This window comes from Diceros bicornis, chromosome 15, assembly GCF_020826845.1.
Source record: "Diceros bicornis minor isolate mBicDic1 chromosome 15, mDicBic1.mat.cur, whole genome shotgun sequence".
Classification (NCBI taxonomy): Eukaryota; Metazoa; Chordata; class Mammalia; order Perissodactyla; family Rhinocerotidae; genus Diceros; species Diceros bicornis.
This window is the reverse complement of record NC_080754.1, coordinates 16,085,174-16,108,059: the sequence shown is the minus strand read 5'-3', so window position 1 is coordinate 16,108,059 and position 22,886 is coordinate 16,085,174. Positions and strand designations below refer to the sequence as shown.

The 22,886-nt window shown below is 36.2% G+C and overlaps 1 protein-coding gene across 2 annotated transcripts in view; it reads right to left on the bottom strand.

Moving 5' to 3' along the window:
- Positions 1–22,886, bottom strand: part of ATP6V1A (ATPase H+ transporting V1 subunit A) — a 60,596-nt gene that overhangs the window by 24,060 nt on the left and 13,650 nt on the right. For both annotated transcript variants that reach the window (XM_058555812.1, XM_058555811.1), the window contains exons 2-5: positions 6,082–6,176; positions 3,796–3,924; positions 1,196–1,410; positions 800–937 (exon numbers count right to left, since the gene is read on the bottom strand). In XM_058555812.1, the coding sequence (XP_058411795.1) occupies positions 800–937; positions 1,196–1,410; positions 3,796–3,924; positions 6,082–6,166 (567 nt within the window). In that variant the 5' untranslated portion in view covers positions 6,167–6,176. The remainder of the gene's footprint in view (positions 1–799; positions 938–1,195; positions 1,411–3,795; positions 3,925–6,081; positions 6,177–22,886) is intronic.

The following is a 22,886-nucleotide window of genomic DNA, read 5'->3' as shown; positions in this document are numbered from 1 at the left end:
TTCTCTATATGTTGTAGAGCACAGACTACTCTTGTGAAATGATTAGAAAATTGTTATCTTTTATCACATTTTATTGGGAAAAAATTACATGTTACAATAGTCTTCTCTTATTAAAGTTATCTTCAAACCCAAAAAGACCATTATGGGTCTACTATAAGATATGATTATCAGTAACATTAAAGGACTAAGTTTTGAATGGCTCACCCAAGGTAAGAAGCCATAATTAATCCACATTAATTATGTGAATACAGATTGATAATTAAAATCAAAGAGTATTCTATGCCTAAAGAATCAGGGCTTTAAATACTGTAGCATAGAGCCGGCTCCGTGGCTTAGCGGTTAAGTGCGTGCACTCCAATGCTGCCGGCCCAGTTTCGGATCCTGGGTGCGCACCGACGCACTGCTTCTCCGGCCACGCTGAGGCCGCGTCCCACATACAGCAACTAGAAGGATGTGCAACTATGACATACAACTATCTACTGGGGCTTTGGGGGAAAAATAAATAAATAAATAAAATTATAAAATTATAAATACTGTAGCATAAGATAAGAAGGTAGGAAAATGTTATATTAGATATCTCTCTCTCTTAAAAGAGAAACAATATGTCTGCTTTTTGTATTCCCAAACCCAACTTAAAAAAAATCTTAAATAATTATGGGAGTTACTTAAAACCTACACATTAAATATCAATTACATAACTATTTAGGGCACTAAAACTGGGCAAATATAATATATTTAAGTAGAGTCACTTGCGAGATATCTCACTTTATCTATGAGATAAAGTTTACATGATACTTACAGAGGTATCATAATTTCCAGGTGGAGCAATGTAAGTTACAGTTCCTCTGTTTCGTGGGGGTAACATAATTTTGTGTTTGATGAGCGAATTCTCATTGACAATTCCATAAATATCTCCACCAGTGATATGACTACCAACCTAGAGAACAAATGCATTTGCTGTTTAATGTTGAAATAAACATCAAATAGACTCACTCTTGCTGCTATAATTTAAATCATTTGCCTCACTTATCAATAAAGCATATTAGTTCCACCATCCTTCTAGTGGATTTAAAGAAAAATTTAAATTATGCTTCTGTGGTCTATTTTTATTTGGACTAAGAGTACAAAATAGTTCACTAAACATCCGTTTCACATTCTTTCACCAATTTTAGAAATCTTGGTTACAAAGACATACCCGTAGGTTTTTGCAAGGTGTAAAATCCCATTTGACATCTCTGCTAAGAGCAGACACATTTACTCCTCTGGGAATGTAGATACTTTGGGTCTGACTGCTGATATCTGACAAAGGTCTTTGAATACCATCAAAAATGGCTCCCATAATGCCAGGACCAAGCTCTACCGAGAGGGGTTTACCAGTGCGGAGTACAGGATCTCCAACAGACACACCAGCTAGAAACAGTAGTTGAGGAAAACTCACTATGAAAGTTTAGAGATACTATAATAAGGAAATAGCACAGTTTAACAGGGAAATGACACTTAAGGAGCTAAAACAGATTCTCAAACTCTCTCAGTTCACAGCATCCTTCACATTTTAGTAACTTTTTCACAGTGAGCTATGACAAAAGATATATCTAATAATTCCATTTATTAAATAGTTATGTCCAAACAACTTAATAAATACATATGTCCCAACAACTGAGTAGGTCTTTGAAAGAAAAAAATATTTTAATTTCATTCTTAAATAACCTCAATTCTTACAAATGGGATGTATGTGCCTGTTGGGCACCATACAATTTTCAAACATTGGACTCAGATTGAATACCTGTTCCACATTCATTTTCATATGATACTTGCTTTTTAGCTTAGCAATTGCCAAAACTCAGCTTTGCAAAGATATGACATCATGGACAAAAATATAGCGCAGCTGAAAAGAAACAGTTTATTATCTTAAGCTACTAGTTCACGTGGTGTCTGACAAGCTGTCTAATATTCCCGTGTTAACCTCAAAAATTTAAAATATCCTAGGCTACCACATGAGTTTGCTGCAGCTGCCCAGAGTGCCTTGGTTCACAGTTTGGGAACCACAGAGCTAAAAATAGAAGCAAAAGCCTCTCCTTAATATATTGTTTCAACTATACCACTGAGGAATAGCAGTCCCCTAAAAAGGATATTAGTACCTGGACAAAAACTTAAAATCTTACGAATTAAGAAGTGGTTTTGAAAAGATAAGAATAAAACCTGCAAATAAGCACACTGAATCTGCCTCACTCTCACATACTTGTTGATAGGAGTAAAATCAGTACAACTTTTATTGACAGCAATTCAGCAATATCTATCCAAAATTTAAAAGGCACAAACCTTAACCCAAGAATCCAACTTCTGTGAATTCACACTATAGTTACACTGTAACACTGTTTGTAAAAGACTAGAAACAACCAAAATTTCTATCAAGAGACTGATTAATAAATTACGGTCATTCATATGATGGACTTCTATGTAGTTGTAAAAAAAGAATAGAGGCTTCTATGAATTGCTCTAGAAAGGTCTCCAAAATATATTTTCATCCAATATTTGATTATGAAAAATTTAAAACCTAGAACAAAGTTGATAGTGAACTCCCCTATCTCTACCAGTTAGATTCTACCATTAATATTTTTCTGTATTTATCACATATCTGTCCATTTTCCACAATACGTACATTTTTAAGTGGAAAAGCAAGGTGCAGAACAGTGCATATAATATGCTATCTTTCGAGAAAAAAGGGAAGAAAAATAAAAATACACATTTATATTCATTCATATATGCAATTAACAAACTAGAAGGCTATACAATAAAAGGAAGCAATAAAAGTGGCCACACGCATGCATATGTGTGTTTTGAAATTTGCCAGATACAGGGACAAAGGTGGGGAGGGCTGTCACTGTACACATGTTCATTTGTTTATTTTAAATTTTCAAACCATGTAAAAGATTAAATAAAAGATAAAGCAAAAGATAAAGCTAACAATAGAAAAAAATCCTTTTGATTAGTCACAATTTCACAGCAATAAAGACTTCTAATTTATTTAAATTTTCCAGATGATTATGCTTTGAATTAGCACCCCAATTCTCACACAGAGAGAACAGTTACCTGTAAGCATATATTTTAGCATGGCAAAAAAGTTGTACCAAATAAACCTTAATAGCCAAAGAATTAATGCTGATCTTGAGAATCAATCTAAGTAACATACAATTGAAGCAAAAAAAAACGTGGTTCCTCTTCACAAAGCTTAACCCTCTACCTCTTTATTTTTCATAGAAAATTGAAAATAATTACTACGTTCAAATGCCAAAATTATGGTAACCAAACAAATAATAAAGATGCCCTAGTGCTAAAGCTATAATGTAACACATCACCCAGTGTGATTTACTACAATAAAGACAGAGTGGTGACTGATTTATTTATGGATTTACTATCTTAAACACAAACCATGATTGGAGAATTTTAACCATACAAATCAATGTTATTATTCTGTTTATGCTTTCTTCTACAATATCTATCCCTCCGAAGAAAAATTCTGATTAGTTCCCCCTAAAGTTTGTGAACTTTATAATAGTAAAACACACTTCAGTAGAAATATTAAGAGCAATGAAAGTTTAGAATATAATACTAATTTCTTAAAATAAGAGCACTAATTCCTAGTACCTTTTTTCAATAAACTGTAAAAATCAGGTTTCTCACATCACCAACATTTCAGGCTTCTGATACCATTGGCAGTTGCTGCTTTTACCTTGGCCATAATCCCTTAAATTCTGACTTGTAGAAAGTGGCAAGAAATTGAACCAAAAAGGATACAAGTTTCTTCATACACCTGGATAGTAGCCATGTCACCCTCCAATCGGATAATCTCTCCAACCAACTCGCTGTGGCCCACTCTCACCAGCTCATACATGGCTGCACCTGCCATGTCACAGGCTGTAACCACTGAAAAGAAGAAATGAGTACTGTGATGACTTAAGACTCTGTGAATAGTTATAGATAACTAAAACGTCCAATAAATCCAATAATAAACCTCTCTCATATATTCATAAGAAAAATAAAACACTCACTGTGGAACATACACACAGTTTCACAAAAAAGATGCATTTTTAGCCTATGATATAGAGGTAAACAAAATAAATTTGTCAGGCTAAAGCTTACTCATTCACATAATACACAAGAAAACTATTTTGAAAAAGTTGGAAGTTCTATATGGCAAACTCTTACCTAGTGACCTTGAGACAAGTTTTGATCAATTCAGGTTGCTATAATACATGGAATGACGGGTTTTGGAACAATAAAAAACTTTAAAGCTAAAATTGGAACAAGAGCTTTAGCTAGTGGCATGGTAGAATGCCACACAATTATCAGTTTGCTGTGTTGTCATCATTCCTTTGAGAAATACTATCTAAAACAATATCTTTATTTTCTAACACTTTATACCAGTGGTTCTTAAAACTATTCTGGGACATCGACCCTTTTGATAAACCAGTGACAGTTCTACCTAGAAAAACTCACATACACACCTATAAAATTTTTTCATAGACCATAAGGATGTTTATAATTCGTCACCACCACTGGGTGAAGTCCTGATTAAGAATACTATTTCTTATAAATACTGAACCAGAATTTGTACTCGCTTTTTTGGACCACACTGTCTAGGAAGCAAAAATTACTTTTCTGGCAGGGAGGGAAGGTTGCACATTTTCAGATATGTGCAGGAATAAACCTATTTTTAATATTTAGCCTTCTGATACAGTTAATTAGAACTATGTATTAGGTAATATTCAAGTGGAAACCATTAAAGTATTAATATTTAATTAACTTGTAACAATGAAGATTTATTAATTTCATAAATATTTACCTCTATACTTACTATATAAGAATAATTAAGATGCACTGAAATGCCAGAGATAACTAAAATTTTAAATCATATTTCACAAACCAAAAAGTATGCCATTTCTCTATTACCTTGTTAAGTACTTAAGAATTATAAATAGGTTCCAAGGAACAATTTACTACAAGACTCAGAAAAACATGTTTACCTAAACTCTTTTGATGATGTTCTTTGGCCTTTTCCCTAAAAGTTCTTGTGTGTAGCCTGTCTTTCCTAAAGAGCTTTATGATCATCAAGGGGAAAATCGTTTTTCTGAATGGCAAAAGAGATTGAAAACAGTGAAATGTATTTGCCAATGAGTTCAAGCTGAAACACAAGTTCTAAGCATAGAGGCTCCTTCGGGAGAAATAAGAGGCACAGTGACTGACAGTCTTCATTTGCCTAAATACCAAAAAAGGGTCATGCCCTCCACTGTGATTAGAACACGAAAAAGACTATAGCGTGAGGTTTATAAAAAGACATAAGGAAAAATGAATTTCCATGGCACTAAGGATTATAACTCAATGAGCAAGTTTTGCCTACAGAAACTGTGGATCTCACTTTGCAGTGGGAGTGTGGAATAACAAAATGAATACTAGAATGAGATTTATTATTTAAAATGCAGTACCCCAAATTTTGGCAGAATAAACATAAAGTTTAAAACTGCTTTCCATTATCATTATCATGTCATAAGACTTCTTTCCCATAGGTAGCTAGTTATGTGATATGTGAAATAACCATTCAGAAGGATTTATATATGTAAGGAGCCAAGGCTGATATTGCTGAGAAACGCTCTGAAAACAGTTATTAAAGTTCGAATACATTAACAGATATTTATGAACGCCTATTATCTGCAAGGTATTATACTAAAAGCTATAAACTTTACAGCTTTTTTACCTTAGGTTTAACAAAAAAATTAAGACATATAGGTGAAACTCTGAACATTAATTATACATTTACATAATAAATAGGCTATCACAAATTAGTGACACCTCAATAATGATGAAATTTAGATAATGAATTAGCTAGAGGAGCCCTTACGATGGGACTATTACTTCAGTCTTTTAGCAGCTACGAAATTTTTAAGGACAGATAGAATTTATGTAGGTGAACAGAAACTTGTGTATTTCTACTTAAAATACCTTGAAAAGACATTAATTGAAGTTAGGAATCTTTAGTAATTTAATTATTTAATTTAATAATTGAGATTATTACATATTACTTACCAGGTCCTGAGACCCCATGCACATAACCAAACGTGCTTTCTTTTTCTTCATTGAGTATTTTGGGTAGCTTAGAGAAATCCATCATGTTAATTTACCTATGGTAAGAAAAGTTAAGTTATAATTACAAACACTAAAGCAAAAGAACCAAAATAGGTAGCCAACTCTCATCTTCAATGTAGTCTTGAGTTACTACTACTTCTTTTTTGTTTTTCCATCTCTGTCTTTTTTTTATTATTGAGGTAACATTGGTTTATAACATTATATAAATTTCAGGTGTACATCATTATATTTCGATTTCTGTGTAGATTACATCACGTTCACCACTCAAAGACTAATTACCATCCATCACCATACACATGTATTACCACTTCTTCAAAGTAAAATATAATATAAAATTCTTAAAATTTGATTGGAAGTACCACATTCCTGGATGGTCTACAGTAATTGAAATTCAGAATTATATATCCCAATGTAAAAGTATTCCATAGAAAACATCAAGGAGTGTAACAGTGTGAAGTCTTTCCAATGCCTTATCCAGCCCTACATCTTGCCCTCCTCCCCATTATCTCTCTGACCTCCTCTCAACTACTCTTTCCCTTATATCCACTGAACTCTGCCATTTCTCATAAACACACATACATTCTGCCTCAGGGTCTTTGTACATGTCACTCCCTTTGCCTGGGTACTCTTCTCCCAGACATCTGCTCCCAGGCCTCCTTCAGGTCTTTACTCAATGCCACCGTCTCTGAGACGCTTCTCTGCCTATCTATTTAAAATTGCAACATACCTCCCTCCTTCCCTGCTTTTTTTCCCACCATCTAACAAATTATATTTTACATTAAGAATTTTTTAGGGCCGGCCCCGTGGCTTAGCAGTTAAGTGCGTGCGCTCCGCTACTGGTGGCCTGGGTTCGGATCCCAGGCGCGAGCCGACGCACCACTTCTCCGGCCATGCTGAGGCTGAGTCCCACGTACAGCAACTAGAAGGATGTGCAACTATGACATACAACTATCTACTGGGGCTTTGGGGGAAAAAAAAGGAGGAGGATTGGCAATAGATGTTAGCTCAGAGCCGGTCTCAGCAAAAAGAGGAGGATTAGCATGGATGTTAGTTCAGGGCTGATCTTCCTCACCGGAAAAAAAAAAAAAAAATTTTTAAAGGTATTATTTTCTTTAAAGTTTTTCTGGGAGATTTTCTTTTTTTTTTAGCAGGACACAAAACAATTTAAGAAATTCAGTTCGATTTCTTTACTTTATAGATGTGCAATCTGAAAAACCCAAAGAATAAACTATTCAAGACCAAACAGAAAACTGGTTGCAGATCCCAAAGTAGAAAGTTTATTTTTGACTGCTGGTCAAACTCAATAATTACTGACAATTTAATAAGGGAGATAAATACATGTACATATAAAAAGCTAAATAATGTCCCCAAACAACCATAAAGTAAGGGTCACAGATCACCAAGTAATAAAGTGCCAAATAACATACAACTATTTACTAAAAGTTCAAAGATTAGAATGTTTAGGGAAGACATCTTGAAGGTTAGCTAGAATTAGCATAAACTAAGAAGGATAGCAAAGGCATTCCAGCTAGGGAAATAACAAAAATAAGAGAATGAAAATAAAATTTTCAGAAAGTTAACAGACCAGCCTAACTGGAATAAATGATTTATATTAGGGCAACAGTGAGAAATAAGGATGCAAAGGTAGAGAAAGACTAATTTGTGGGTCTTGAAATGAATGCCAAGTGGACTTTATCCTACAAACAAGAAGAAATAACCAAAGATTGAGGAAGAACTGTTATGAGAAGAATGATGTTTAATTAACTGAACAGATTAAAGTAGAGAAGGCAATGCAGGCATGAGAAGCTGAAAAGCTCTGGAAATAGTTGTGGCTTTAGTGCCAATGGAATTTAATTTATTAAATGTTTATTGAACTCCTACCAAGGAAAAGACACTGTGTTCAACTTAGGGAATAAGGATTGTGAACAAAAGGAGCTTTCACTGGCTTTAAACAACTGTACTATACAGCGAAATGAGTTAAGTGTTCAAAATGACAACACATTGGGAGCAGAGGAGGAAGTGATTTGGAAGTGGGAGAAGTGTAAACCAATGTGGATGAAGGAGGGGGAACAGGTAGCTGGAAAGTAAGTTTTGAGGCTGACTGAGTTGAGTCCAGAGAGAACACAGAAAGAGAGGAAAACCAAACCCTGAGCCTTGGGGATTAATTCAGGCAGGGTTGAGTAGTGTTGTTCAGTCTTTCTGGAGTCAGTGAAGGATCACTACAGAACCATACACTCCATGGAACACAATTTGTAATCCATTAACCAAGATATCAAAGAACTGGGGAAGGGAGTACAACAATGAAGTCATTAGCAGGGGAGTTCTGGTTTGACACACTCTGTGCCATCAGAAGAGGGATGGTGGACAGGGCTCACAGGGAAGAACTGAGTCATTAAAGAAACAAGCAAGAGAGAAAACAAAGATTAAAACCATATGGAGATACGGGAGACCTTACAAGTGAAAAGTATGGGATCAAAGGGGCAAGAAAAGTACCAAGAACTTAAAGATGGTATCGGTGATAAAGCAGATATCATCAGGTTGATAATTTATTGATAAAGATGAAGGTAGGGTATAAATAACTAGAAATAATGGAATCGAATTAGAAAAAAAAAACAAACCAGCTACTATAGTTACAAATGTCACAATAAAGGAGACAAGAATTTTGGTTTCCTCAGCAAGAAAATTAAATTGGAAGAAGGGCAGTTGAGGGAGGACGTAAAGAAAAGGGGACGTTGGTTTACTAGGATTCTCCGACTTCCTAAAGATGCAGTAGAAGGGGCTGTTGGTAAGCTGGTATGGGCTGCCAAAAACTGGAATATAAAAAGATGGAGCAAGTTTGTCTAGAAACTACTTAGGTAACAAGGGGAAAAAAAAGTTTAAAGACAAACATTTATTTGGAAATGAGTAGGGCAAAGTCTTCAAAGAAGTGGCAAATGAGGTCAAATTTTACTCTTCAGGGCCGGCTCCGTGGCTTAGCGGTTAAGTGCGCGCGCTCCACTGCTGGGGGCTCGGGTTCGGATCCCGGGCGCGCACCGACGCACCGCTTCTCCGACCAGGCCCCGTCCCACATACAGCAACTAGAAGGATGTGCAACTATGACATACAACTATCTACTGGGGCTTTGGGGGGAAAAAATAAATAAATAAAATTATTAAAAAAAAAATTTACTCTTCAGAAAATCAAAGATTTTCAAAGTCAGAAGAGAACTCGATAATCATACAGTCTAACTTCTTCCCCAAATACGGGTATTTCCCACATATTATGTGTGATACATGGTCACCTGCCTATTAAAGTGGAAGCAGCATGAAATCTTGAGTCAGCAGACTTGGGAAACATCCTGGTTCTACCAGTGACATGCTGCCAGAGATCTTGGACAAATCAAAATCTCTTAATATCTTCATTTGAAAAATGGGAATAATGCTGCAACCTACTCCAGAGTTGTGATTAAATCACAAACGTGTTAAAACGTCCCTGGGAAAGGTAAAACACTTAACAAAAATTTCATCAGTAGTACTACTATTTCAACAGAGCTTCAATTTTGAAAAAGCCATTCTATTTTTAGAACTCTCCTCTTAGAGTATTGTCTTATATCCAACCTAAATCTACTTCCTCATAACTTCTAGCCTCTCGCCCTCTTTCATCCAACTACTGGGAGCCACACTGAGTACGGATGTTCCCTCTCCAAGGAAATTCTCTTTAGTGCCTTCAACTGTCCCTCAAAGGATAATCTTTTTCAGATCCTTCTCTTCCAAGGCTACCCTTTTCTGCCAGTATTTCAGGATGCCAATGTTTCTTTTAAAATAGAGCAAACAAAATAAAAACAGTCCTTTAAATGTTATATGAGTAAGTACTGAAGAGTGCCACTTCATGTGTTCTGGCTCCTTCTTTTCACTGAGACAGAGACCAAGGCTTTGAGTCAGACAGAATGAGTTGGCATTTATAAGTCGTGTCCTTGGGCAAATCAAATCCGTTCAACCTTCTGAGCCTCAGTTTCATCGGCAAAATCTAATGGGGTTGTTGTGAGGCCCCTAACAGTAACCCTAACAGAAAAGTAACAGTGATGACTACTAACTTTATTCTGTTAATGCAAGCTAATATTGCCTCATTTCTAGAAAGTGTCTAATGTATTCTTATCTTCTTATTACTTGAACGAAATCTAGTCACTTGCCTAGTTTTTTGCTTAGCTATTACGTATATTTTACCATAATTTTATTTTCCAAAACTAAATAGATTTTATTTTAAGCATCGATGATGTTCCAGGTGCTGTATTGTAGGCTGAAAATATAATGGAGTAAGACACAGGCTCTCCCCCAAGGAGCTTCTGGCCTGGTGGGATGAAAAGACAAACAGGTAGTTACAATAAGGTGATGTATGTGCTCTCATAGGAGCAGTGCAGGCTGGATTAGAAGAGCATAAAGCAGGGGCATCTAAGCTAGACTTGGGCAGGACAGGAGTGACTTAGAGGAGGGTAAGCTGAGACTTGAAAGATGAACAAGGAGGCATTCGAGTATACAGTAGACCTTCCTTACAGATGCTTCAAATCTCCTAGGCTTCAGGAAGGTGTTCTAGAGAATTTACAAGGTAATAATAGTATCTGTTCTAATTTTTAAAAATAAGTATTTATGTATTTTCCCTTTAAAACCACAGTAAGAGCCTACAAATGTATGAGGAATGATTAGTGGAAATCAAATGGGTTTGTTCATGATTCAGCTGCCTGTGGATTTATCACTCAGCTGGACAATCCTAGCCACCACAGGAACTGATGATCCTATAGTTTTTAACTTTTTTATTTTTAGACATATCTTGTTCAATTTATGCCAAAGACAGCAGGCATTAGGAACAGTGACATCAAACTAATAAGATAATCAAGAGCCTAACTGATAATTCAATAAATTTACTTGAGACGCTCTTACCAGATCTACAAATGTGCATTCATCTGATTCTACTTTTTAAAAGTCAATGTTAAGAAGAGAAAAATATAATGATGATTATGAATAATTTAGCTTTTTCTACTCCATTGTGTTATAAGCAGAGAAGAGGTTGCAAATATATCCCAAAACCAGCTCTTACACATCTTTCAGGATAAAATAAGAAAATTATGAAAATACCAGGTTTTTTTTTTTTTTTTTTGGTGAGGAAGATTAGCCCTGAGCTAACATGCGTTGCCAATCCTCTTTTTGCTGAGGAAGATTGGCCCAGGGCTAACATCTGTGCCCATCCTCCTCTACTTCTTCTGTGGGATGCCTGCCACAGCATGGCTTGATAAGCAGTGCATAGGTCCACGCCCAGGATTCGAACCTGCGAACCCTCTCTGAAGCAGGGAGCGCAAACCCAACCATTACACCACTGGGTCAGCCCCAAAACACCAGTTTTTAAAGTATAAAATGCAGGAATTCCAAGCACTTTTGATGTTTTAACATAGTTAAATTTAAATCTCAGCTCTGGCAACTCAGACTTTTACACTTGCTGTGCCCCTGCCTGGAATGTGTTTTCCTCACTTCCATGGAATAGTCCCCATCTTCCCATTGTCATCCTCAATTCTCTTGCCCTTCTTTTCTTCATAGCACTTATAACTATCTGAAAGAACATAATTTTTCTTTTTAGTTTACTTGTTTACTATCTGTATCACTCCCTGGAATGCAAATTTCATGAGGGCAAAGAAAAAACAGTGGTTGGGCAAAGAAAATAAGCACTCAGTGAATAGTTACTGAATAACTTCATACGCCCTAATACCACCTCCATTTTACAAATGGGGAAACTAAAGAATGGAGATTTAAGTAACTGCCCAAGATCACAAAACTAGCAAGCAGTGAGGGCGGGATTCGAACCTAGGCAGTCTGACTCCAAAGCCTATGTTAGGCACTGCATTCTCTGTCTCCTAACTAGGCTGATTTCTATCGTTTGCATCTAAGCAAGCCTATATGGTACAAGGACAAGAGTCTGCCTCAAGCCAGCAATTTCATCAGAGTAGATAAGGAGATGCAGCACTCAGATTCCCCTTCACAGAAAGACAGAGGAGTGTCGGCAGTGGATAGTAAACAGCTGTCAGCCCTTGAGGGCCGGCCTCATGTGCAGAGAGCTGCCTTGCCTACATTCACACTCTTCACAGGGCAACCTGTGTACCTGGTGACCGAGCAAAGTGGAGGCATCGAGACCCAGCCATGTCGCCCGACGTGGGGTACTCTCACAAGCGATCCTCACTCCAGATCTCCCCGCAGGGTCGGCTGAGGCTTTGTCGGGCTTGCATGGCATTTCGACTTCTGCCTCTGCGCAACTCGGCCTCCACTCCCTTACCTTCACGTGTGTGGATCCTAACAAACATCTTACACACCAGACTCTTTCTTTGCATCTGATTCCAGAGAACTGAAAACACTTAAGTAATAAACAAACTGAATCATTACTCCCTGGGTAACTGCAACTTAGACTTACACTGAACCACTACAATTTTGGCCTGTTTTCTGTCTTAGTTATCCTGTAATTAGTTACTTTGTGAAATGAGAAAAGGAATACAAAAGTGTGTTTAGAAAGTAGGACATTTAGGGCAACGCTCAGGCTGAGTCAAGCAACTGACACAGAGGTCAGGTCCCCATACAACCAAAGCCTTAGTTTCTGCAAGGAACTTGTTCCTCATCCTTCAACATAAAACTTAGATAGAGCCCATCATCAGTAGTTATAGGAAAAGAAGTCCCAACTTGTTAAGAGTTTATTTAACTTCTAAAGTACTATTTTCTGATAGAGTTGGAAAATGTGTTTTCCTAGGTCCAGAAGCTTCAGGCTCCAACCTCTTAACAGTTAAACACTTTGAGAAAATTCCAAGGATTGGTCCAAGGTAACAGGCTCTCTGAACATTAAAATTTGCAATTCCCACAGCACTGATATAAGGGTTACTATTACACTTCTAAAGCTTTTTCACCAGAGCACCTCAATTGCAGAAAAGCAAGTAAACACTGAAACGAATAAATACCTCCCCTACCTCCCCACAATCTTGACAGAGAACAGGACGTTACAGCAGTCTACCGTAAGCAGGGAAATTTTTTTGTATGCTCTTGTATATTCTCTTAATTAAAGAAGTTTTGCAGTCTACTTCATCATATACAATATCTGTTTTACAAGAAAACTATAAAAGTGCTTCCTCCCCACAAACACAACAAAAAGGTTTCATTAGGGGGACATATTCTATTGACTCAACCACTGAAGAGGGCTTAGCACAGAGCAGTTTGATAAGCGCGGTCACACAACATGCTAGTTAGTATCCATTAACTACCCTTCATTGTTATCTATGAAAATAGTGAAAAAAAAAATACCCCACTAAAATGTTCTGGTTCACTATCAAATGCCTATGACTCTGTGTGGAAAGCATAGGCTTCTAAAGATGTTAAGACAACAGCCACCCAAAACATTTTAACTTGCAATCAGCAAATTATATTGCAAGTTAGATTATACTGGAACTTAATCTCATCCCAAATCTCCATAAGCTCCAAACTATCATGATATGACTTAATGCTACATAGACTTTTATATGCTATTTAATAACTCCTTCCTAAAATAATATACAGCTATTCTCATTGCTCTCATTTAAAAAATAAAAGCATGATACCTACTTTAAAAACGGTTGCTTTCATGAAAACAACGTGGCATACATAGCTGCACTCATAAAGAAATCAACTCAAGGATTATATAAAAAATTTGCCTTTAGCTATTTGACTCCTACTTTGAGGATAAAAAGTAAATGCAATTAACAACTAAGATTCTTATATTCACAAATTGTAGGGTTTTCACCCCCATATTTGTGAAAGATTAAAAAATAAATAATTAAAAAATCCTGCTGTAGAAAGAGAAAAATCCAGAAGGTTAGCCCAGGCAACCATCTGGTCTAATGAGTCATCAGTCTCTTCCCCATACCCCGCAGAACACTGCAGTGGCAAAATTTTGTTTCTTTTGTTTTACAAGGTCCAGTCCAAATTGCTACTGGCTAATGCACTATACCCAGTAATTTCATTATTCTAGAAATAATTCTTTTTACCACCAGTCTTAGATGATACAGCTGTTGGGGGCAAGGGTGAGGTGTTACATAAAAGCTAAATAAAATAAAAGCTAAATACAAAATCCTGGGGCACTTCATTGATACTGAGGTATTATTTTAATGTAACACTTGAAAAAGTACATTCTACCTAATTGATTAAAGACTATCTTTGGAAATAGATTTTTTAAAAAGATGAAGAATCTAGTTGATTACAATCAAATACTTATTTTCATACACAGTTTGCCTTCTAAAAAAAGGCATCATAAATGTGTTTAATATTTTTATGCTTGGTTAGAAAGTTATAGAAGAGGTAAAATTCCAGCTAATAACATTCTCTTTTATTTACACAGTACAGGACTAAATCATCTTGTGAAACACCTTCCTACGCATTTTATTTAATCTACCTACCTAGCAACCCCATGAGAGAGGCTTTATGTGGCAGATTACTGACTATGCATAACTAGTTCCCTATTTTTATCTCACCAACAAAACTCTAAATTGGTTCAAAGTTTGGTAAGCCCATCAAGGTAATTCCAGGTCCCTTGCCAATGGCTAGTTTGGAAATAAGCAGGTAATGACGTTCTGACCAATAAGACCTAAGGCAAAGTCTGTGGGAGAATGATTTCTTTGCTGTTTTAAAAGTTACAGGCCACGAGAAACACTCTTTTTCTCTTGGGATGCGGTCATCTGCATGGCATGTGCAGCCATCTTGGGACCTTGAAGGGAGATAATCTAAGCAGACAGGCACCTTGCTAAGAACGCAAAACTGAAATACAGAAGGCATCTGGGTCTTTGTTGCCTTTACTGGTTCACTGAATTAACCGACATAACAAGAAAGGAGAGATTCAAGAATAAATATTTTTATATATTATACATATTTCACAGTGCTATTTAAAAATAAAAGAATGGGGCCAGCCCCGTGGCTTAGTGGTTAAGTGCGCGTGCTCCGCTACTGGCGGCCCAGGTTCGGATCCCGGGCACGCACCGACGCACCACTTCTCTGGCCATGCTGAGGCCGCGTCCCATATACAGCAACTAGAAGGATGTGCAACTATGACATACAACTATCTACTTGGGCTTTGGGGGGCGGGGAAGGAGGAGGATTGGCAATAGATGTTAGCTCAGAGCCAGTCTTCCTCAGCAAAAAGAGGAGGATTAGCACGGATGTTAGCTCAGGGCTGATCTTCCTCAAAAAAAAAAATAAATAAAAATAAAAGAATGGATAGACCAAAAGGCTAAGAATAAATGCAAACATAAGGTCATTACTTGAATAGTTTACAAAAATTACTGAGATGGGTCATAAGGAAATGTGTTAACAAAAGTAGGATCCAAGAGTAGTAAAGTAGAGAAAAATCACGGATGGCAAACTAAACTAATGGAATCCAATAGGAATAAACTTTTTTGAGGACATGCACACACATACCCCTCCATTTATTAAAATAAACGTATTTCTGTAAAAGAAATAGTAAAGATAAAAACTAGGGTGGGCACTTAAGCTGGGAATAGAATGCAAATTGTTATCAGCTACATATACTTAAGGTTTGTTGACAGGCTTGTCCACAAAAATTTCTATAGCATTTCTAGAAATAATCACAGATTCCTTTCACTTAAAATTTTTATGAATAAAACTGTGTCATATTGAATGTGATAATCCAAAGTTTTACCCAGAATAACAAAATACTGTATTTAGTGTATAAGTTCTATGGTATGAATTTATAGACTAGAAGCCTATGAGCAACGGTAAAATTGTTATATGAACAGACTCAGGTATCCCTGCCTTCTAGGAGCACATTTATCAGTTTCTTACCCCCTGCCCTCCACATAGCATAGGGCTTTGCACAGCAGTAACTCAATAAAATGTTCTGAAATTAAAAATAGATATATCAACTATTATTTGTTAAGCACATATTACACTCCAGGCATGATGTTAAAAACTGAAAACATCTCATTTAACCCTTGACAACAGTCCTATGAGGTGGGTGTTGTTTGATTCAGAAATAGGTTGTGACACTTAAGAAACCCACTCAAGATGACAGAGCTGTAGAGTGGTGAGGCCCAGATTAGGCTGATTTTAGCACCTAGGCATCTTATAACAAATAATTCAAAAGACCTTATTTTAGCCAGTAGCTTTAACCTTAATTACCATTAAAACCAGGGGTGCTTCTTTTCCATTATTAACTGACTCTATGATAAAATAACAAAGGATAACATGTAAGCAAAAGGGAAGAGATGAAAAAAAGGTGATGTAACAGATCATTCACAAACTAACGAGTAAGTACTACAACAACCAAGAATTGACTGTTCCTAAAATACCTATCTCCTAAAGAACTAAGATTTTTAGAGCATAATGCCGTATTTTATTAATGCCTAGCTTTATAACATGAATATAATCAACTGATTATAAGAGCAAAGAAAAAAAAGTAAAATATCAATGTAATGGCAAAGTACAAGGGCATATCTAAGAGGAAAACGGGCATATTTGGGGCCAATAAGAATATTAATGGTGAGCCAGCCCTGATGGCCTAGTGGTTCAAGTTCTGTGCGCTCCGCTTCAGCAGCCTGGGTGCTGTTCCAGGCGTGGAACAACACTGTTCATCTGTCAGTTGCCATGCTGTGGCGGCGGCTCACATAGAAGAACTAGAAGGACCTACAACTAGAATCTACAACCATGTACTGGGGCTTTGGGAAAAAAAAAAGCCCCAAAGGAAAAAAAAAGAATATTAATGGATATAAATCCAACACAATTTTGCTGTTAAAAACAGGGAACAATAGTGGAAAATTTCTGGTTAATAGACTATCATAAATTTGGAACAATGAAGCTACCTAAAACAGTATCTGAGTGAGAAATTCCTCTTATTTTTTTTGTTTCTTAGATAAAACTTAATAAACTGAAGTAAAAGTTCAAGTAAGGCTAACAGTAATACCCCATAAGACTTTTTGTGATTTTTTTAGATTTTTTTGATTTTAGGTTACAAAGAAAAAAATCAGTCCCTGAAGAAAGTCCTTTTGATTTTTATCCTAACTTACCAAGGATGTAAATATCCAAGAAGATAGCCAAATGATATAAACAGTAAAAATAAGAATTTGTTACATACTTTTCTTTAAAATTTATTTTCAGAAACAATATGCTTATAATTTTAAAAATACCCAAGGGGGGGCCGGCCTGGTGGCTTAGCGGTTAAGTGCGCGTGCTCCGCTGCTGGCGGCCTGGGTTCGGATCCCGGGCGCGCACCCACACACCGCTTCTCCGGCCATGTTGAGGCCGCGTCCCACATACAGCAACTAGAAGGATGTGCAACTATGACATCCAATTATCTACTGGGGCTTTGGGGGAAAAAATAAATAAATAAAATCTTTAAAAAAAAATAAAATAAAAAAAATAAAAATACCCAAGGGAGAGTCTCACCACTTGAATATTACTGACTTACTACTTCCTCACAAATGGTTTTTTTTTTACATAACTGTAATCAGTACTATAATACAACTTTACATATTGTTATTCATAAGTCTTATCTTAAACTGTATACTATAGATACCATATCTTACCTAATAATTCTCTTTACCGAGTACCTAGACGGCTTCTCATTTTTTGCTATTTTTATTTTTCACACTTTGCTAGTATACTTTTATTGATTTTAACTTACTGACTAGGTGAAGCCACGGTAAGATAACCAACTAAGGATCCATAAGGATACCCTTTGCTCACGTCTGAGAAGAGAGCAATTCTTACATACTCACTCCCTCACCACCCCCCCACACACTCCTACCTAGAATACCATAATTCGTCTAATTTAAGATACTATCAATTGTAACACACTCCTTTATTTGACGTACTACTAAGAAAAAAAACTGACAAACTATGGCACTCCAAAAACTGCAGGACAGACATTATTAGAGCTGTTAAAATGTGAAAAAAAGTATTTCCTAGACACAACAATATTTGGTATTAGCACTAAATACAGTACATAATATTTACATACATATAAGGAGGTCAGACTTGCCAACCTTCATTAGAACAAAGACATAAAAAATAGGAAAACAAACGATTTCTGAACTGCTGGAACGACAGTCTTAAAGATTCTCCACATTGCAAGAGACCTTTGTATAGTCTTATTGACTCAATTTAGGCACAAGGAAAAATTATGTAGGGGCCAGTGCAGTGGCGTAGCGGTTAAGTGCTTGCACTCCACTTCGGCAGCCCAGGGTTTGCACGTTTGGATCCCCGGCGGGGACCGACACACCGCTTGCCAAGCCACACTGTGGCGGCGTCCCATATAAAGTAGAGGAAGATGGTCACAGATGTTAGCCCAGGGCCAATCTTCCTCATAAAAAAAAAAATTATCTAATATTTTAGACCACTGCTGATATAAAGCACAAATCATTAGAGAGCTACACTCTAAGAATAAATAGAAAGTAGACAAGGAAAGAGGTTGTGAATTGATAAGAAGGACATATAACCATCAAGGAAAGGTCAATTTGGGCTTATTATTTTCTAAGAAATATAGGAAGCAATTTGGCAATATGCAACAAGGCCCTTAAAAATGTTCAAACCCCTTGATCCATAAATTGTACTTCTGGGAATATATCTGATATGTAGATAAGGATTTACTTACCTATGTGTTTATTTTATCACTACAAGAGTGAAAAACTAGAAATATCCTTAAAATCCAGTAACGATAACAAAATGAAGTATTAGTTTATTTGAAATCCTACAGTCTTCTCCCTCTCCATGTATTTAATAACAATAACAAAATTGCTTGTGTTAACCAGTCTGTAATTCCAAGTTCACAGTGCCAAGGATTGTCCTCAGCAAATTCTCTTCCAGGAGGACCCTTCACCTTCACGGCCTCTGAGCACTGCCATGGTTATTTGGCTTTTGGATAGATTTTCTCAGATAAACTGCCTATGAAGTGACTTTACCAATTAAAAAAACGCCAGCAGTCATGCATGAGAATTATCCCCTTCAAAAGCAGTCAACCTGGAAATTTCACAACTACTTAAAAAAAAACAAGCTATTGCTCAAATACTTAAGAAACTTCTCTTGAAAACAGCCTACAATTACCATATCACTCTTTTGAATGTTAATTAATGAGAAATTTTCTTGATTGCTTTGCCACGAAAACATATCACCAGCAGCCAAACTGGCCAAATACAAGCAATGCACGTATCTGAGACCAATGTACATACTGGAGTTAGCATCAACAGTGTTGCAGTAAAAATGCTTTTACATTTGCATTATAAAATGATGTTCATATATTCAGATGAATCTGTCCTGTCATTTATTTCATGGATGGACTAGAAGAGAAAGAAGGTCCATAAACTGCACATGCATATTAACCCAATGTTTAAAAGGAAGCATCACCAAAAGTAGGTTCACCTCCAACTCAGGAATTCACAAAATCTCTGCAATGAAAATATGATCTAAGGCATAAAGTGAGGACAAGAGGAAAAGAATATTGCCTAACACAGGTGAAAAACACTTCACAATATCGATTTAAAGATACTTTAGTCAAAAGTCCACAGACATTTTCAATTCAGTGGGCAAAAATATCTGCATTTCTAATGGTTTGCCTAGTATTCTATGACTAATAACAACCAGGGTTTATTGAACTATACTGGCTGTGGGGAGAGGAGAAGCATTTAATCACAGATGGCGGTTTTCAATAGTATGGTTTGCTAAGGAATTAACCTCCAGTGCCCCCTGGTCTGTGCTCATGGTCTTCAATATTGCTCCTTTGTAGCACTTGCCACTACTGTAATTAAAAATCTGTGAATGGAGTTGCTCAATGTCTATCTCCACTGCCAGACTGTAAACACCAGGAAAACAGAGTTCATTTGCTTTGCTCGTTGAGTACCCCAGGTATACAGCAAAGCACCCTGACACACAGTAGGCAATTACTAAATACTACTCAGTGACAGTACTGGCAAAGGTGTGTGGGAAATAGGCACTCGCACTCACTGAGTGAAAACTGATTCAACCCCTCAAGTGCACTGAATACACATTTTGGCCTAATGCCCAATGGCCAAGACTTTAAAAGTCAATATTTAGCTGAGGCCAAAGCTGAAGCCAAATATTACCATCATAGAATGACCTTCTGATATAAAAGAATAAAAACTTCTGTTAAAAGTTAAAAATGTTATAATTTTAGCGGTTATTTGTTTAATGCTACGAATGTTAGACCACCAAATAATTCTACAAAGAATAGATAAAATCTCATTCCATTATTCTGCCTGGTATTATTATTCAAAATTTTACAAACATTATTAGCTCAAAAAGGCTATACAACCACACTCATAAATGGACAACTGAGTTTTGATAAAAGTAATAGAGAATTCAGTGGAGAAAGTATAGCTTTTTAACAAGTGGTGTTAGAATAACTTGATACGTAAATGCAAAAACAAGGTACTTCAATCCATACCTTGTACCATATACAAAAATAAACTAAAAACAGATAGTAGATCTAAATGTAAAACCTGAAACTATAAAACTTCCTTGGTGACCTTAGACTAGGTAGATTTATTCGATACAATACTGAAAGCACAATCCACAAAGGAACAAATTGATAAATTGTACTTCATGAAAATTAAAAACTTTTGCTCTTCAAAAAACATTGTTAGAATAAAAAGACAAGTTACAGACTGGGAGAAAATATTTGCAAAGCATAAATCTGATAAAGGACTGATATCTAGAGTATATAAAGAACACCCAAAACTCAATAATAAGAAACAACACTATTAAAATGGTGGGCAATAACCACTAAACAAAAAATCAGAACAGAGACACAAATGATAAATGAGAAAACCATCAGAGAGAACCACCAAACTGAATTGGCAGTCGGAAATACACTAGACGAGAAAAAAGGGAAATACAGAACAACTGGAAAACAAGACATAAAATGGCAGTATTAAGTCCTTATATATCAATAATCACTCTAAATGTAAATAGATTGAATTCTCCAATCAAAAGATACAGTGTGGCTGGATGGATTAAAAAAAAAGACCCAAGAATCAGCTGCCTCCAGGAAACACATGTCAGTTCTAAAGACAAACACAGGCTCAGAGTGAAGGGATGGAAGACAATACTCCAAGCTAATGGCAAACAAAAGAAAGCAGGTGTTGCCATACTTATATCAGACAAAGTAGACCTCAAGATAAAAAAGGCAATGAGAGACAAAGAGGGGCAGTATATAATGATAAAAGGGACACTCCACCAAGAGGACATAACACTTATAAATATATATGTACCTAACACAGGAACAACAAAGTACATAAAGCAACTATTAACAGACCTAAAAGGAGAAATTAACAGCAACATAATAATAGTAGGGGACCTCAACAGCCCGCTTACATCAATGGATAGATTATCCAGACAGAAAGACAACAAGGAAATAGTGGAATTAAATGAAAAACTAGACCAGATGGACTTAATAGATATATAGAGAACACTCCATTCCCAAACAGCAGAATACACATTCTTCTTAAGTGCACATGGAACATTCTCAAAGACAGACCACATATTGGGAAACAAGACAAGTCTCAGTAAATTTAAGAAGACTGAAATCACATCAAGCATCTTTCCAACCATAATGCTATGAAACCAGAAATCAACTACAAGAAAAAGGCAGGGAAAGTGACAAATATGTGGAGACTAAACAACATGCTACTGAATAACCAATGGATCAACGAAGAAATTAAAGGAGAAATCAAATAGACAAATGAAAACAAAAATACACCATACCAACTCGTCTAGGATGCAGCGAAAGCGGTCCTAAGAGGGAAGTTCATAGCAATACAGGCCCACTTTAACAAACAAGAAAAATCTCAAATAAGCAATCTTAAACTACACCTAAAAGAATTAGAAAAAGAAGAGCAAACAAAGCCCAAAGTCAGAAGAAGGAGGGAAATAAGAAAAATCAGAACAGAAATAAATGAAACTGAAACCAAAAAAAACAGTAGAAAGGATCAATGAAACTAAGAGCTAGTTCTTCGAAAAGATAAACAAAATTGACAAACCTTTAGCCAGACTCAGTAAGAAAAAAGAGAGAAGGCTCAAATTTTACAACAGATACCACAGAAATACAAAGGATTATAAGAGAATTCTATGAAAAACTATATGCCAACAAATTGGAGAATCTAAAAGAAATGAATAAATTCTTAGACTCATACAACCTCCCAAAACTGAATCAAGAAGAAGTAGAGAATATGAATAGAGCAACCACAAGCAAAGAGATTAACACAGTAATCAAAAACCTCCCAGAAAATAAAAGTCCAGGACCAGATGGGTTCTCTGGAGAATTCTACCAAACATTCAAAGAAGAGTTAATACCTATGCTTCTCAAACTATTCCAAAAAACTGAAGAAGATGCAACACTTCCTAACACATTCTATGAGGCCAACATCAATCTGATCTCAAAGCCATACAAGGACAACACAAAGAAGGAAAATTGCAGGCCAATATCACTGATGAACATAGATGCAAAAATCCTCAAAAAAATATCGGCAAACCAAATACAGTAATATGTTAAAAGGATCATACATCATGATCAAGTGGGATTTATACCAGGGACACAGGGATGGTTCCACATCCACAAATCAATCAATGTGATACATCACATTAACAAAATGAGGAATAAAAACCACATGACCATCTCAATAGATGCAGAGAAAGCATTTGACAAGATCCAACATCCACTTATGATAAAAACTCAATAAAATGGGTATA